The 13,372-nt window shown below is 46.2% G+C and overlaps 1 protein-coding gene across 1 annotated transcript; it reads right to left on the reverse strand.

Moving 5' to 3' along the window:
- Positions 1-703: 703 nt before the first annotated feature.
- On the reverse strand, positions 704-13,255 carry LOC127069380 (protein disabled). Its single transcript, XM_051006344.1, has 7 exons — positions 12,262-13,255; positions 10,160-10,374; positions 9,812-9,955; positions 8,624-8,776; positions 8,180-8,428; positions 7,831-8,082; positions 704-7,715 (listed from the first exon to the last, which is right to left on the reverse strand). The coding sequence occupies exons 1-7, from the start codon at positions 12,296-12,298 to the stop codon at positions 3,330-3,332; spliced, it is 5,436 nt and encodes a 1,811-aa protein (XP_050862301.1). The 5' UTR covers positions 12,299-13,255; the 3' UTR covers positions 704-3,329.
- Positions 13,256-13,372: the final 117 nt, after the last annotated feature.

Here is a 13,372-nt window from a genome sequence, read left to right on the forward strand (position 1 = left end):
ATGCTCTTTTATTGTGCATTGTGCCGGGCCAAATCAAGAAACAGGGAACACACGAGCCAAGGGATCTCCAGCGCTTCGAACGAGAGGGTGAGACGACACCAGAGTTTCCACCTCCGCCTTCGCCTCCGCCTTTGCCTCCGCCTCCGCCTTCGCTCTCTTCTTAAAACTCCTCCACTACCACTAGTAATGGCTACCCACCACGCCGTCGCAATAGCACCATACCATCTCGTTAAAACGTTGAAAAGATTGTCAACCGAATTGCGGCCGACTGAAAGTCAACGATTAAAAAAAAAAAAAAGAAAAGGAAAGAGATGAAGAAGAAATGCCGATGATTATATTCCAAGTACCTCATCTTCGAATATCCTAAATTTGTTCTCGTCTTGCAACGTAAGTGATCGCGCCTCGCATCCACCAAGTGCCATCGGTAGAACGATCTTTTCGTAAGTTCGAATTTTTAAACGACAACCCTCGCGAGGTTGTCGACAAAAGCACGCGCATTTTTCTCAATTTCTTCTTCAACTCTCACTGCTTCGATTCGAGGAATCCGTAAACGTTTAAAATCACTGACACGTTTGGAAACGTTATCACGAACGTATATCAAATTCTTCTTACTTCGATCGATCGATCTTTAAATATTCTACGATATATTTGGACTTATCGATATATATGGGATGAGTTGTTTTAGTAAGAAAAGGTAAATCAATTCCATTGGCATACGGTAATGGTTTATTGTACCGTCACTCCACTGTTCCATACCATAACAAAGAAAAAGAATCATTCCATAATCATTTACGATAACGACAAAGATGGATTACGTTCGTTCGAAACAAATTCGAGAATATTTTTGCTCAACGTTTTATAATTCGTCCCTCTTAAACGCTGAATGAATTAATTACTTACCTACTTAGCTTCGCAAAAGATTAATCGCTCTTCTCGTTTACGTCGAAGGGTATAAAATTTATCGCGGACAACTCACTTTTATATAACGTTCACACCGGTGTCTCGGACTCGACTGTTACATAGGTGTACACTTGAATTTTCCGCCAGAGAGAGCGTGTTACCAAATTTTAGTTCGTTTAGTAAGTTGAAAAGATTGCCAGACAGTTAAAGTCTCAATAATGGAAATTTAACGTTTATCAATCGAAAAATATAATGAAATAAAGCATCCAATATGAATGCCGCTACCGGAAACAAAGGGAAACGCAAATAGCAATACCGACGTAAACGTACTAAACGACATATTTTTTTTTTTCCCTCCATTTCGCAACAATTATAAGAAATCAATTTTTATTTGTAGTCAAAAAAAAAAAAGGGAACATTTTTTTCATGTCGAAATGAACAAATTTTGCCATCGAATTAAATTCTTTTGTTGTCTTTTCGCGTTTCGAATTCTATCTATGAATATAATATGTATGTATATACTTCACAATTCATTCCATCTCTTTTCTCTAATTCACATATGGAATAATTACATGCGAGAATACCCGCATCCTATTCGTTCGCTATCGTAACAAAGAAACGAATGTTGACAATTTGATACGATTGTGACAAGTACGAGATATTTCCTAATTAACTTTTGAATAATTTCTCGTGGATATCTTTTTCCATCGATACGGTTGACCTATATTTATGCATTTATTTTGATAAATACAAAAGCGAGCGCAACGTGAAATAAATAAATAAATAAATGAATAAATAAGCAAATGAATAAATAAATAAATAATGCAAACAGCATTAGCATCCTTTCTCGATTCGAACGATTGTTACCAATTTACATATAGATATGGAAGATAAACTGGGTCATCGGGTTGATATTCTCTCATTGGTAAACGTTACAATGATATTTTTTATAATCGTATGATTTGCGAAATATTATTTTCCAGTTGTTGCGTATTCGAGTCATACAGGCTATCGCCGGAATTTTCCGAGACGAGGCAAAACTTCCTAGGTGACTTTAAAAATCGATAACTCTTTTTTATCAGAACTCTTCAGATTCGTAGTTAAGCTCGTAGCTTCGCAAACTGATCTCGTAGTTTCGAGTAAAAGGGAAAATTGGTCTAAAAGGTCTCGCAAAAGAGTGATCGAATTTTAAAAATCAAATCTGGTATCGTTTGACTCATCTAGGAAATTTTGATCCACTTCGTGCGTGCTCGAACATATCGATGGTAGAGGTCGTTTATTTTCTTTTTTATTATCATCTTGCTCTCCTGACAAGCATTCTTTTATCACACATCATTCACACGCCTACCTATAGAAAAAACGCAATATCTCGATTCACTCTCGATGCGTATCACTTGAGATAAAACATTTTTGGAAAAGAGAAAAAAGAAAAGGAAAAAGAAATAGAAACAAATGAGAAGGAGAAAGAAAGAGAGAATAGGATTTCCAATGTGCGCAATCAAATTCCATATCCGAGTTTCTACCTTTGATTTCTGCATCCTTGATTCCTCTCGTGAAGCGAAATTCTGGTTATATGCGCAATTATATTAAATCCATTCGAGAACGCATTAGCAACAAATCATTTCTCATCGAAATCGTTTCTCATTGAAATGGTTTCTCATCAAAATCGTGTCGAAATCGAAATAGATCAGTCGAAATCATAACTGCGTTAAGATAACGCAGTTACGGTCAGTACAACCTCGACCCGTTTTAAATACAATATCGGCTTATTGCTAATAACACTGGAATCGAACATTGATAAATAATTATACCTACGCACATATGCCCATCCTCCTCGAAAATCCCATTTCGACCCGATTTCTCTCATCTGCTACAATTAAATACACCATTTATGACGTTCGTCAGTCTCGTAATTAAATAATATTTCAATAGACGGAAGTCCGAATGGTACGCGTGCGATCAATAAAATTAAACATAAAATTCACGGGATAAAAATATGAAAAAAATCTAAAAATCTATCCAAGCACCTAATCTCTTTTCTCAAATCGTCCTCTTCATTCTGAAAGCTTAATAGCGTTTTATAAATGTTTTTACGCGAAGCGAGTATCTCGTTCTCGTGCTAACGAGTGCGCGCGCGAGAATGAGAGAGAGAGAGAGAGAGAGAGAGAGAGAGAGAGAGAGAGAGAGAGAGAGAGAAAGAGGGAAATAATTTCAGAACAGAGACGTCCACAAGGCTTCTCGAGTAGCAAAGCTTAGAAAACACGCGCATCCTTTGTAAACGCGAGAGCGAAAAGGACGACGCGACGACACGTGGCGGCTTCGTAAAAAGAAAGTGTAAGAAATAAAGAATCGCTACGTACGGATTCCACTCATTTGAGAGATCGATAGTCCGATTTCGACGAACGCGCGGATTCGCGATTGGCCGCGAGTCAATTGAAAAAGTCGTCGTCGTCGAACGGATCTTCCTCGCGTATGAAGATGTTCACCGACTCGGATTTTCTTATATATTGATCGGATGGTCTACCTTTGTTGTTACTGTTCGAGGCAGCGTATTTGTTTTGCCTGGCGTTTTTCAATGGCAAGGTAGTGGTACAACGTTCGGGCACGCTGTCCTCCAATTCGGACTTGAAGGCGAAAGCGTCGTCGTCGTCGAACCTAAGATCACCGTTGAAGAAGGAATCTCGACCACTGTCCTCCGAAACGAAACCGTCTATCGACCTGTGGGAATCCTTCGCGTCGGGTGGAATTTCAAGTTCGGGTGTCGCCTTCAGGTCCGACGACAATCTTCGCCGGTCGGACGCGTCGCTGGTCGAGACGCTAGCGGTCGGCGTTAAATCGTCTTCGAAGAAGGTCGACCGCTTGTTGTATTCCCGTGGCAGCTCCCTGCGTGGATGCGTTTCCTTGGTCATCGACAATCGACTCGGAGCCGCGGAAGGACTCGGAGGAGGTCGTTCGATCGATTCTCCCCTTTTCGATTCGCCGATCTCCGGACGAACGCGCGGCTCGGCCGACGGCAAGGTTTCGCTGGCCGGTGACTCGACCTGCTCGACACTTTGCGCAAAATCATCCTCGAAAGGGCTCTGCGTTTTAGCCTGTACCGCTTGTCGCGCGGCGGCCTTGTGCCTCGCTACTCTCTTACGATGCAACGTCTCGCTCTTGACGTCCGGACCTTCCGACCAATACGGTCTCTCCGGCCAACTGTCGTACTCCTGATCGCTGCCCCAATAACTTTCGCGACTCCTCGACCTCTGCGACGGCCTCAAGTAAGGGTCCGAATCGTTGTCGCTGCATTCCGATCTAGACGTACCGAACTTGCTCCTCGCGTCGGCATACACCATTTCGCCGTACTCGGCGGTATTACGACCCTCGTTGGCACTGTTCGGCCTCTTCGGCCAATGTCTCTTCCTACCGGCCGTGTTGTATCTGCCTGATTCGTCCCCGGCACGTTCCGGACCGTACTCCTCGTCCCACGCCCCGCTGGCGTAGTCGTGAGGCCTCTCCCGATAGTAGTAGTAACCTTCCTTGGACGGGTACTCGCCGTCCAAGGGAGGACTACTCCGCCTGTTCCAGTATCTGCCGTACTCCTCGTCCCACCGTCTCCTCTCGTATTTACGTTTGGCCCATCTATCGTCCTCCTCGAAGCCAACGCTCTCCTCGCTGCCGAATCTGTCCTCCTCGTTCCACAGCAACGTCAACTTTCTCTCCGTCATCTTTCTTCTGCGCTCCTCGTCGTAATAAGCATCGTCGGGCATCCAATTCCATCGTTGGGACTTTGGCCTGCACTTCCAAAATCGCGACAAGTGATCGTGCACGTCGTAGCGATCGTCGTTCTCCTTGTAAGGTAACTTTCGATGGGGATAACGCCTCGGCACCTCCTCCCATTGGGGTTTCTCGTGCCAGCGCGAGGGGTCTCGCGGTCTGTGTCCGACGTTCTTGGCCCACGGACCGCGCGACTTCCTGACCGCCCGGCCGCGGAAGCTTCGATCCCTTTTGTCCGATCTGTTGTCCAGCGAGGCCGAGGCCTCCTCGTAGAACGACCTCTCGTCGAACTCGGCCGCGTCGAATCTCGGATGCCTTCCGCACCAGAATCTCCCCTCCGGACGTCCCCTGCCGTTACTTTCCTCGCTCTCCTCCTCGTCCTTCCATTCGTTGTCGCTGTCGCCGGAATGTCTGTGAACCCCGCTGGTAGAGGCGACGGATTTGAAAGGCGGTACGTCGCGATGGAAGTCCTTGCCGTCGGGCGACCAAGGCGACGTACCACCCACGGAGCGCGCCCCTTCGCAAGACGATCTGTCCGAGCCAGCTAGCACGCTCGTTTCGAACTTGGCCCAATTGCCCTCTTCCTCCTTCCCCTCTTCTCGACCGTCGTCCTTGGCAACCTCCTCGGCGAAGGGACAAAACACGTCCTCGAATCCGGCGATGCCGGCGATAGCTTTCACCTCTTTCGCCTTATGCGTCCCGGTGTTGAGCATTTTTATTTCCTCGAAAATATCCATGGCGACGCTCTTCAGATCGTCCTCCTTCTTCTTAAGGGACCTCTTAGGGCTCGGCGGTACGCCCGGCAAACTGTCCGAGAACAAACTCAAGAGTTCGGCCTCCGCCAAGTTCTTAGTCGACGACGCCTGCTGTACCACCACTACCGGGGACTCTCGTCTGATAGAGCACGGCTCCTCCTCGCTCTGCTTGCCTAATCTTTCCGCCTCGCCTATTATCTCCCTCAACGCCGCGTATCTGTCGCTCGACGTCGACGTCGAGGATCTCGCCTCGGCTTTCTCCGCGACGGAGGACCGACCGACGTCCTCCGTGCTCTCCGGCGCGACGTTCGCCTCGCTGCCCTTATCCGACGAAGTCTCTCCTCTGTCCCGACTACCCGCCGCGGTCCTATCTTCCGTCGTATCTTCTTCGATGTCCGCCTCGGTCTCTAGCTCTATCTCCAGTTCCATCTTTCCTCGGCACGGCTGCGACTTCGTCGATATCTCGATCGCGTCGTCCCTCGTTTCCTCGATAGCTTCCGCCGTCGCGCCGATCGCCCTGTCCGTCTCGATTCCGTTCCTTTCCTCGATCTCCACCACCCTCGAATCTTCCCTCGCCAATTCCTCGGTACTCGGTGGTAACTTGACGGTCAAGTTCGCCATAGCTACGATAGCTTCGGCCGTGAGTTCGCCTCGCGCCTCGTCCTCCTCCGATTCTTTTCGTTCCTCCGGTTCTTTGCTTTCGGTATCCGTCGCGACCTCCTCGTCGTTCGCCTCCTCTCTCGGTTCCTCCTCCTCCTCCTCCTCCTCCTCCTCCTCCTCCTCCTGCATCCGTTCCATCTCGAGCAATTCTCGAAACACGGCGTACTTGTCGTACGTCGGTTCCTCCTGCTTCCTCGTCGGTTCCGGATCGAAGTTCGCTTTGAAAAGTGGCTCGCTGCTGACGAAACTGGTTTCCGTGATTTTACACGCGGACGCGCACGGTTTCGTCGCGAATTGCTCCAGTCTCGGTCGAGCCGTCTCCTCTTCCTTCGCCTCTGTCGCCGACTCTTTGCTCGAGAGATTGGCGAGACATTCGGTGAGCTGTTGCAACGTCAAGCTCGTTAGTTCCTGCACGGTCATGCCAAGGCTGCCCGCCAACTCGTCCAAGTTCGCCGAAGTTAATTGACTCAGGGTGATGTCCAGCGAGGGTTTCGGTCTCCTCGTCGCGGCGGGCGTGCCGCCGCTCGAAGCGAAGAACGTTGACAAATTCGTCGCGGGTATCATCGAACTGAACGAATCCTCGAAGGTGGAGGTCGTCATGGTGGATATCAAGTCCGTCCTGGCTGACGCTTGCGACGGTGGACTGAAGTTATCGTCGAACTGGCCCTTCGCGTCCCTCGGCGGACTTTTCGTTCTCTCTCTGGTCCTCGTCGGAGACGGCGAAGCCTCCTCGCGCTCGATGAAGTCGTAGTGAAAGTGACCTTCGGTGTAAGGCGGTCTGGGCGGTGGTTTGATGGCCCCTCTGGCGGCTTGCTTCTTCGGTGGCAAGGGCGGCGGATTGATCATTATACTCCCGGCGCCCCTTGGCGGTGGTTCAGGAACGAGATCCAGCTCCGCGCTGGAACTGGACAATCTCGAGTTCGCGTCGGAGGAGCAGGATCTCAAGGGCGACGCCGGTGAATCGCTCGTGGCAGAGAAATCTACCGGGAATGGTTTCTCCATGGACTGCGACTTGCCGCTCGGCAAATCCATATCGAATTCGCGTTTTCTGACCGATTGCAGATATTTCTTTGGGCTTGGCAATCTGACCAACGCCTGAACAGACTCGTTAGAATCCTTGTCTGCTCTGCCGGCAACGCTCGTCGTTCCGCCGACGGCGGCTGGAGCGGTTACGGAGGATATCCCAGCGAGCGTGCCCTTGGTAGGCGTCTCCTCGGGCGGGAGGGACACCGACAACGGTTGGTGATGAGTCGGCCTCGATACGATATCTTTCTTTTGGGGCGAGTCGGACCTCGGAAGGATGGACGACTGCGTGGCCTCGTTCTCATCGAATCGATCGAAATTCGCGAAATTGCCCTCTTCGTGGCGATCGCTTTCCTTCAAAGGTAAATCATTCTGTAATTTTATAGAGCCCGACGGGGTATCCGACGTTAGATTGAAATTCGTTGGAAACGTATCCGTCGAATTGGTCGTTACTAAATCTTTAAGCACCTTTTTTGGAGGATTTTTCAGATGTTGGAAGAAGTCTTTCTTATCGACGTAGGGCTTTATCAGACCAGTCCCTAGGGGATCCAGTTCCGTGAATACGTCTATCTGCGGACTTTTGGCTTGGCTACTCCTCGGGGTTGCGTTCAACGAGGTCTGCAAGAATCATCGGCAACATTTCAAGAAACGCGTATCTGTTTACTATACATCTACCATCGTACTCTACCGTCGACGACAAAGTACGTTCGAGCTTTTCCCGTCGAGAACTTACACTCGCTTCGTCCTGATCTTTCCTAACCGCGGCAGTTTTCGCTGGATTCGTCAGCTCTCCGTCGTTGAAAAGATTTTCCGTTTCCTTGTCGAACCAATGCATCGTCTCCTGAGGAGGTGGCGTTTTGCTGTACAACGTCGCGGCTGGACTAGACGTAGCCGACGGAGCTGGCACGGTTTGCTGCCGTTCCAGGTGGCCTCTTTTCGAGGAGGACGGTGGCGGCGGCAGAATGGGTTGTACGGTATCTTTCAACTGTTTAAAATCGTTCGAATGTAATCGAGCTAGGTTCGTCGCTGTGAAACCTTCCTCTCGAAAGCTTGTCGGCAGAAAGAATATCTGTGGTACGTACTTTCATGTTCGCGAAAGAATCGCCGAACGGATCGCTCTCGAACAGGTCGTCCGTGGCCGGCCCAGGTTGTTCCGGTGTTATTTTGTCCATCTGATGTATTCCCTGTTGCAACGAATTCAACTCGAATTGCAGATCCAGCAAGTCGGCGATGACGCCACTCTGATTTTCGTTCTTCCTGTCGGCCGCCTTCTCCGTCTCGGAGTTTGCAAGTCTAGTTCGATGAACGGACGATTCGGTTCCGGCTGCACCCTGCGAAACGAAAAGATTTCTCTTTCAATAAGCGAAGCGAACGGTCTGTCCCAAGCGTTTCGTCGCTCCGTCTTTCGAAGATCGAAATCGACGAGAGCCGACGAGAACGCTCGCGGAGATAACCGAAAGTTGAGGAAAAAATGCGTCTCCGTTGCGAGAGACACGCGTTTTCGCGAGAGAACGGGCGATACGTACTTTGGTGTCGGGCGCTGGTTCGACGAACATCCCGCCGGTATGGAACTTGATAGCGTTTATGGCATTTTGTTCGATGTGTTGCTTCGCCAATTCGATTTCCTTCTTCTTCAGCTCGAACACGACTTGAAAGAGATCCCTCATCGCTATGACCACCTGAAACGATACTGCTCTTGTGTACGTTCTCCGCCTGCTTCCCGTCTCTTTGAAATTTGAAAAATCGATGGAAAGCCGTTCGAATGGCCCGTAATATCCGCATATCCCAAATACGGCATAACCCGTATTATCTCAGAGAACGAAACACAAGTACCGCTGCGGCGAAATGATCAATCCGATAATTTTGTCCGGCTCGTAGGCTTTATCGATCATACAGCTTATTCCCCTTTTCTCGTTTATCGCTTTGGCGAGCCCCATTTAAAGGTTTCAATGGATCAAACTCGAGGATATACTTACGAGAGAGGATTACCACCGAGTCTTTTCCGAGCGGCGAAAGCAGAAATTAAACTTGGAAATTGAAGTAAGACCGACGTTGTTGAATTAATTCGCCAGCTGTCACTCTTACTCAACGCGGGCGTTTCATTAAATTATTTCCCGATGTTATCGAATTTTAAATTGTTACATTCGAATTCAAGGGACTAAAATAAAATTAAACTCTCCATATTCAATACGTGTTCCTATAAGCTACTTGGTTTACCAATCAATTCCCATTTCTCTTTGGAAGAGCAATTCAATCCGCTTTTCCCGTTGCCTATTAAACAGAAATAACTTCATATGGTGTAATCCCTATAATCCCCGTAAATGACGTTTACGTACGTTCGAATAAATCGAGTACCGGAAAATTTTAATTTCAAGAAGTTATCTCGGGAATGCGTATCGTTACGAACAACATAAAGTGGACCGTGAATAATCCTCCAACGATTCCCCTTCCGTCAATGGGGCTTGTTGAATGGCAGATTGCATGGTATAATACGATTATTTACATACGCTTCAGGAATTACGGATAGCGAGTTTCGATATTGCTTTTCGGATTTACGCAAATATCATTTGGACCCTTCCTACCAATGCTTGCATCAAATCATTTCGATATAATTGACAGATTTCAACTACGTTTAAAAGCAACTCCGCTTACGTGCATACGCATACATCGATTATTACAGCAGGTTCTAATCGAAGACTGCCTTCGATCGATACCTGACTCGCTGCTTTATCCGTCTTGATACCAAAAAATCTGTGTCCTGTGTCTGGTGAGCCAAATATATAACCGAATGCTCTGGAATCGCTCATGTCTTGAGCGATGAAAGATATCTTGTGCACGGGATGATGGTACAAACATTCCTATGAAACAAGATCAAGCAATGATTCAATGACGACGCCGATGAAACTCCGACCGAAGATAAAGGAAACGCGTCGTTTCGATAAAAAGAAGAGAAGAGAAGAGAAGAGAAGAGAAGAGAAGAGAAAAGAAAGGAAAAGAAAAGAGAGAAAAGAGAAAAATCGATACGAAATATTCGACATCCTCGTCGTCCTATTTACACTTACACTCGTTTTTTCATCCCTCAAACGAAGCCCATCGATGCTGACCTGTACAGCAATCCTTTGCTTATGTTCGCCGGCTGCACGAATCGCCATCTTCAAGTCCGCCAATGCTGCTTGACACATTCGATCGCCACGTGCTTCGGACACTTCCAATATGCCGATCAGCTTCGCCTTGAACGAAACACCTTCCCCGAGGAACCGTGTTGGCTCGTTCTTAACTACGCAATGTGAAAAAAAAAAAAAACAAAAAAGGATAAACGAAAACGCTGATTCCGTGAGAAACGGACAGAAAGATAAATTAACATACGTGTCCCATCGAAACGGACGCTATAAATCAACTTTATACGCGTGATTATACAGATCTCACGCAGTGCTAACCCAAGTGAAATTAAATTGAAAAACGATAGACAACCCCCTACTACGATTTCGATAGACGCACGAAACTTGTCAATGTACTGTTGTGTATAGAACTACGTAATGATAGAAATACAGTTATTAAATTCGAAGCAACGGGAATTACGATCTAAAAACGATATTAAACTGATATTTCGTGATTGCTCGTGAAAATGCTAATCGAAACAACCGACACGTAAGTGAATTTTTGATTCCACCCTCTCTCTCATTTGACGTACCTTTACGCGTCGAGATACTTTTAACATTTATGCATATGATACCTCCGTAATTTAACGATTTTCAATTTGATACAGAAGTAACGCGCGAGGGCGGATGAAACAAAAAGCGTTCGTAGCAAAATCGCCCGTCCATTAGTAACACGAGAAATCTTTTGATACTCTGACAGTTCGAGCGAAATATCGGGTTTATGCTTTAACGTTGTAATAATTGTTATGAAAGGTCAAGAGACGACTTTGTAGTTCAAGTACGAAATTCTGCGCATCTGGCATGAAATTCGTCAAAAGAAAGACGAGAGCAAAGAATATCGTACCATGAAAGTTTCTACGTTTGAAAAGGGACACGGGGTTTCAATTGGCTGCCCGGTGAATCTCGAGTATCGACAGTTGGCGTTCTACACTTCAAACGGTTAAGTACGTACAAACGAACGCGAGAATACGATCGCCGTCATTAAATAATTCTACCAAAGAAACGAAGCGAGAAAGAAAAATTCAAAATATGCTCGGAAAGTACGTGTATCTGTTTCGATCGTTTTTTGCAAATTCCTTTTCATCTTTTTCTTTTTCTTTTTTTTTTCTTTTTTTTTTTTTTTTTTTTTTTTGAAAGACAGAGAGAGAGAGAGAGAAAATAGAGCAAGAAAGTCGTACCAATAAATAAAAGTATCATCGATCGATCGATGACTATTTTCGATATTTTTTTGTCCGAAGACCAACGTTAACGAAGATCGTTGCAAAATCAAGCATCGTAAAAAAGTGGAGTTGTGAAAAATCAGTAGTAATGTCGCACGTTTGGTCCAACAAGGGGTAAGTAGCGCCATCTCTGACTGATCAGACCGAATCTAGCGTGTAGACGGTACGGGGGGGGGAGGGTCGGTAACGAGTAACCACAATGGTTTTCATAACGACGGGTCATAACGATATCGAAATAAGAAACAAATAAGCGAGGAACAAAAGATTCTGTTGTCTCGTCCGATAATTAACGTACATTCAAAATGAATACAATAGAAACAATTCAATATTCGAGAATGCATCGTGGTCGCGTCAACCTGCATCAATATATCTCTGATCAGTAGTATAATAATAACGGTAGAGAGCGTAGCGATGAATACCGTCTCCCTTTTTCATTCTCTCCCTCTTTCTCCGTCATTCGTTTTCTCTCTCCCTCTTCATACGTAAAAGGGGAAGAAGCCATATTTCGAAACACCCCTAACGAAGGTATATCATTACGTAGACCGGAAAACAGAATCGAAACGTCACGTCGATGAAAGAAAATATTTTGTATTTCGGTTGTATTCGAGCTAAAAACGAAACATTCGATCGGGTTGCATCGCGAAAGAGATTTGAAACGAAACGAAAGAGAAAAGACAAACGAAAGAGGGCAAAAAAAAAACAAGAACGTAATAATACATAACATTCGCTCGTACGACATCGATTCTTTTCTACTTAACATTTAGGCGTTAACGTCGATTTACTTACACTTGCACGGGCTGTTTTTCTTCCGTAAAGTCTGCATCGGTGGTTGTTATACATACGCCAAAGAAGATAACGTCGGAAACGTCAATTTTAAAGTTTAAAACTGGATTGAGAGATCGAGGCAAAGAAGATCATCAATTCTTTTCGACGCACCTTCGCTGTCAACACTCTTGAAGACAAGATCCTCGGCACCGACACATGTTCGCATTCTCTCTCTCCTCTCTCTCTCTCTCTCTCTCTCTCTTTCTTACTCTCTCTCTCTCTCTCTTAAATTCAATCTCAAACTCGCGTCTATTTCTCCTTCACGCACGCCCGTTCGCTTACTTTCCTCATATTACTCGCCCCCTTAGCACTTTCTCACCCTGTTCTTCTTCTCCTTCTCCTCCTCCTCCTTTTCCTCCTCTTTCTCCTCTTGCCCCTTTTCTACGTTTCTCCCTCTGTACGTCTTTTCTACGTCCGTTTCGTTTCGTTATTAAGTTAAAGATGAGCGCGCGCGCGCGCGTATTCTTTCGTTCTTTTTCTCCCTTTGTCTCTCTCTCTCTCTCTCTCTCTCTTTCTTTCTTCTCTCTCTCCTCCTCCTCTCTCTCTCTCTCTCCCACGTTCTTTTTCTCCGTACAAAAAAGAAGAGAGACGAGAGAGTTTGGCGCGTTTCGCTCTCCTCTATTCTTTACACTCTTCCATCATTTTACACCGCAGTCGATATCTTAACTCTCATCCCCATAAACTTTTCTTCATTTATACGTCTAACCAAAAAGATCGATCTAGTCGGCCCCGTCGACTAGATTCTTTGAGATATCCAACCGAAACACAGTTTCTTCTTCATCAAGTATATTACTCGCGTAACAAAAATATTTCACAGGAAAATGACAGCTGGCCCAACCGGCATGGGTCTCAAGCTTAACTTCTCTCATTGATCAATAACACAATGTCTAGTACGCGCGGCCGTCGCTTCGAGGCTACCACACAAGTTTTTCGAGATACTCCACGGAATTTTACTGTAAGTTTTCTAACTGTATTTCTCTCTCTCTCTCTCTCTCTTTCTCTCTCTCTCTCTCTCTCTCTTTCTCTCTCTCGCTCTCTCCCTTTCTCGCCGTCTCTCTATTTTCTTATATTT

This window comes from Vespula vulgaris, chromosome 15 (genome assembly GCF_905475345.1).
Source record: "Vespula vulgaris chromosome 15, iyVesVulg1.1, whole genome shotgun sequence".
Classification (NCBI taxonomy): domain Eukaryota; kingdom Metazoa; phylum Arthropoda; class Insecta; order Hymenoptera; family Vespidae; genus Vespula; species Vespula vulgaris.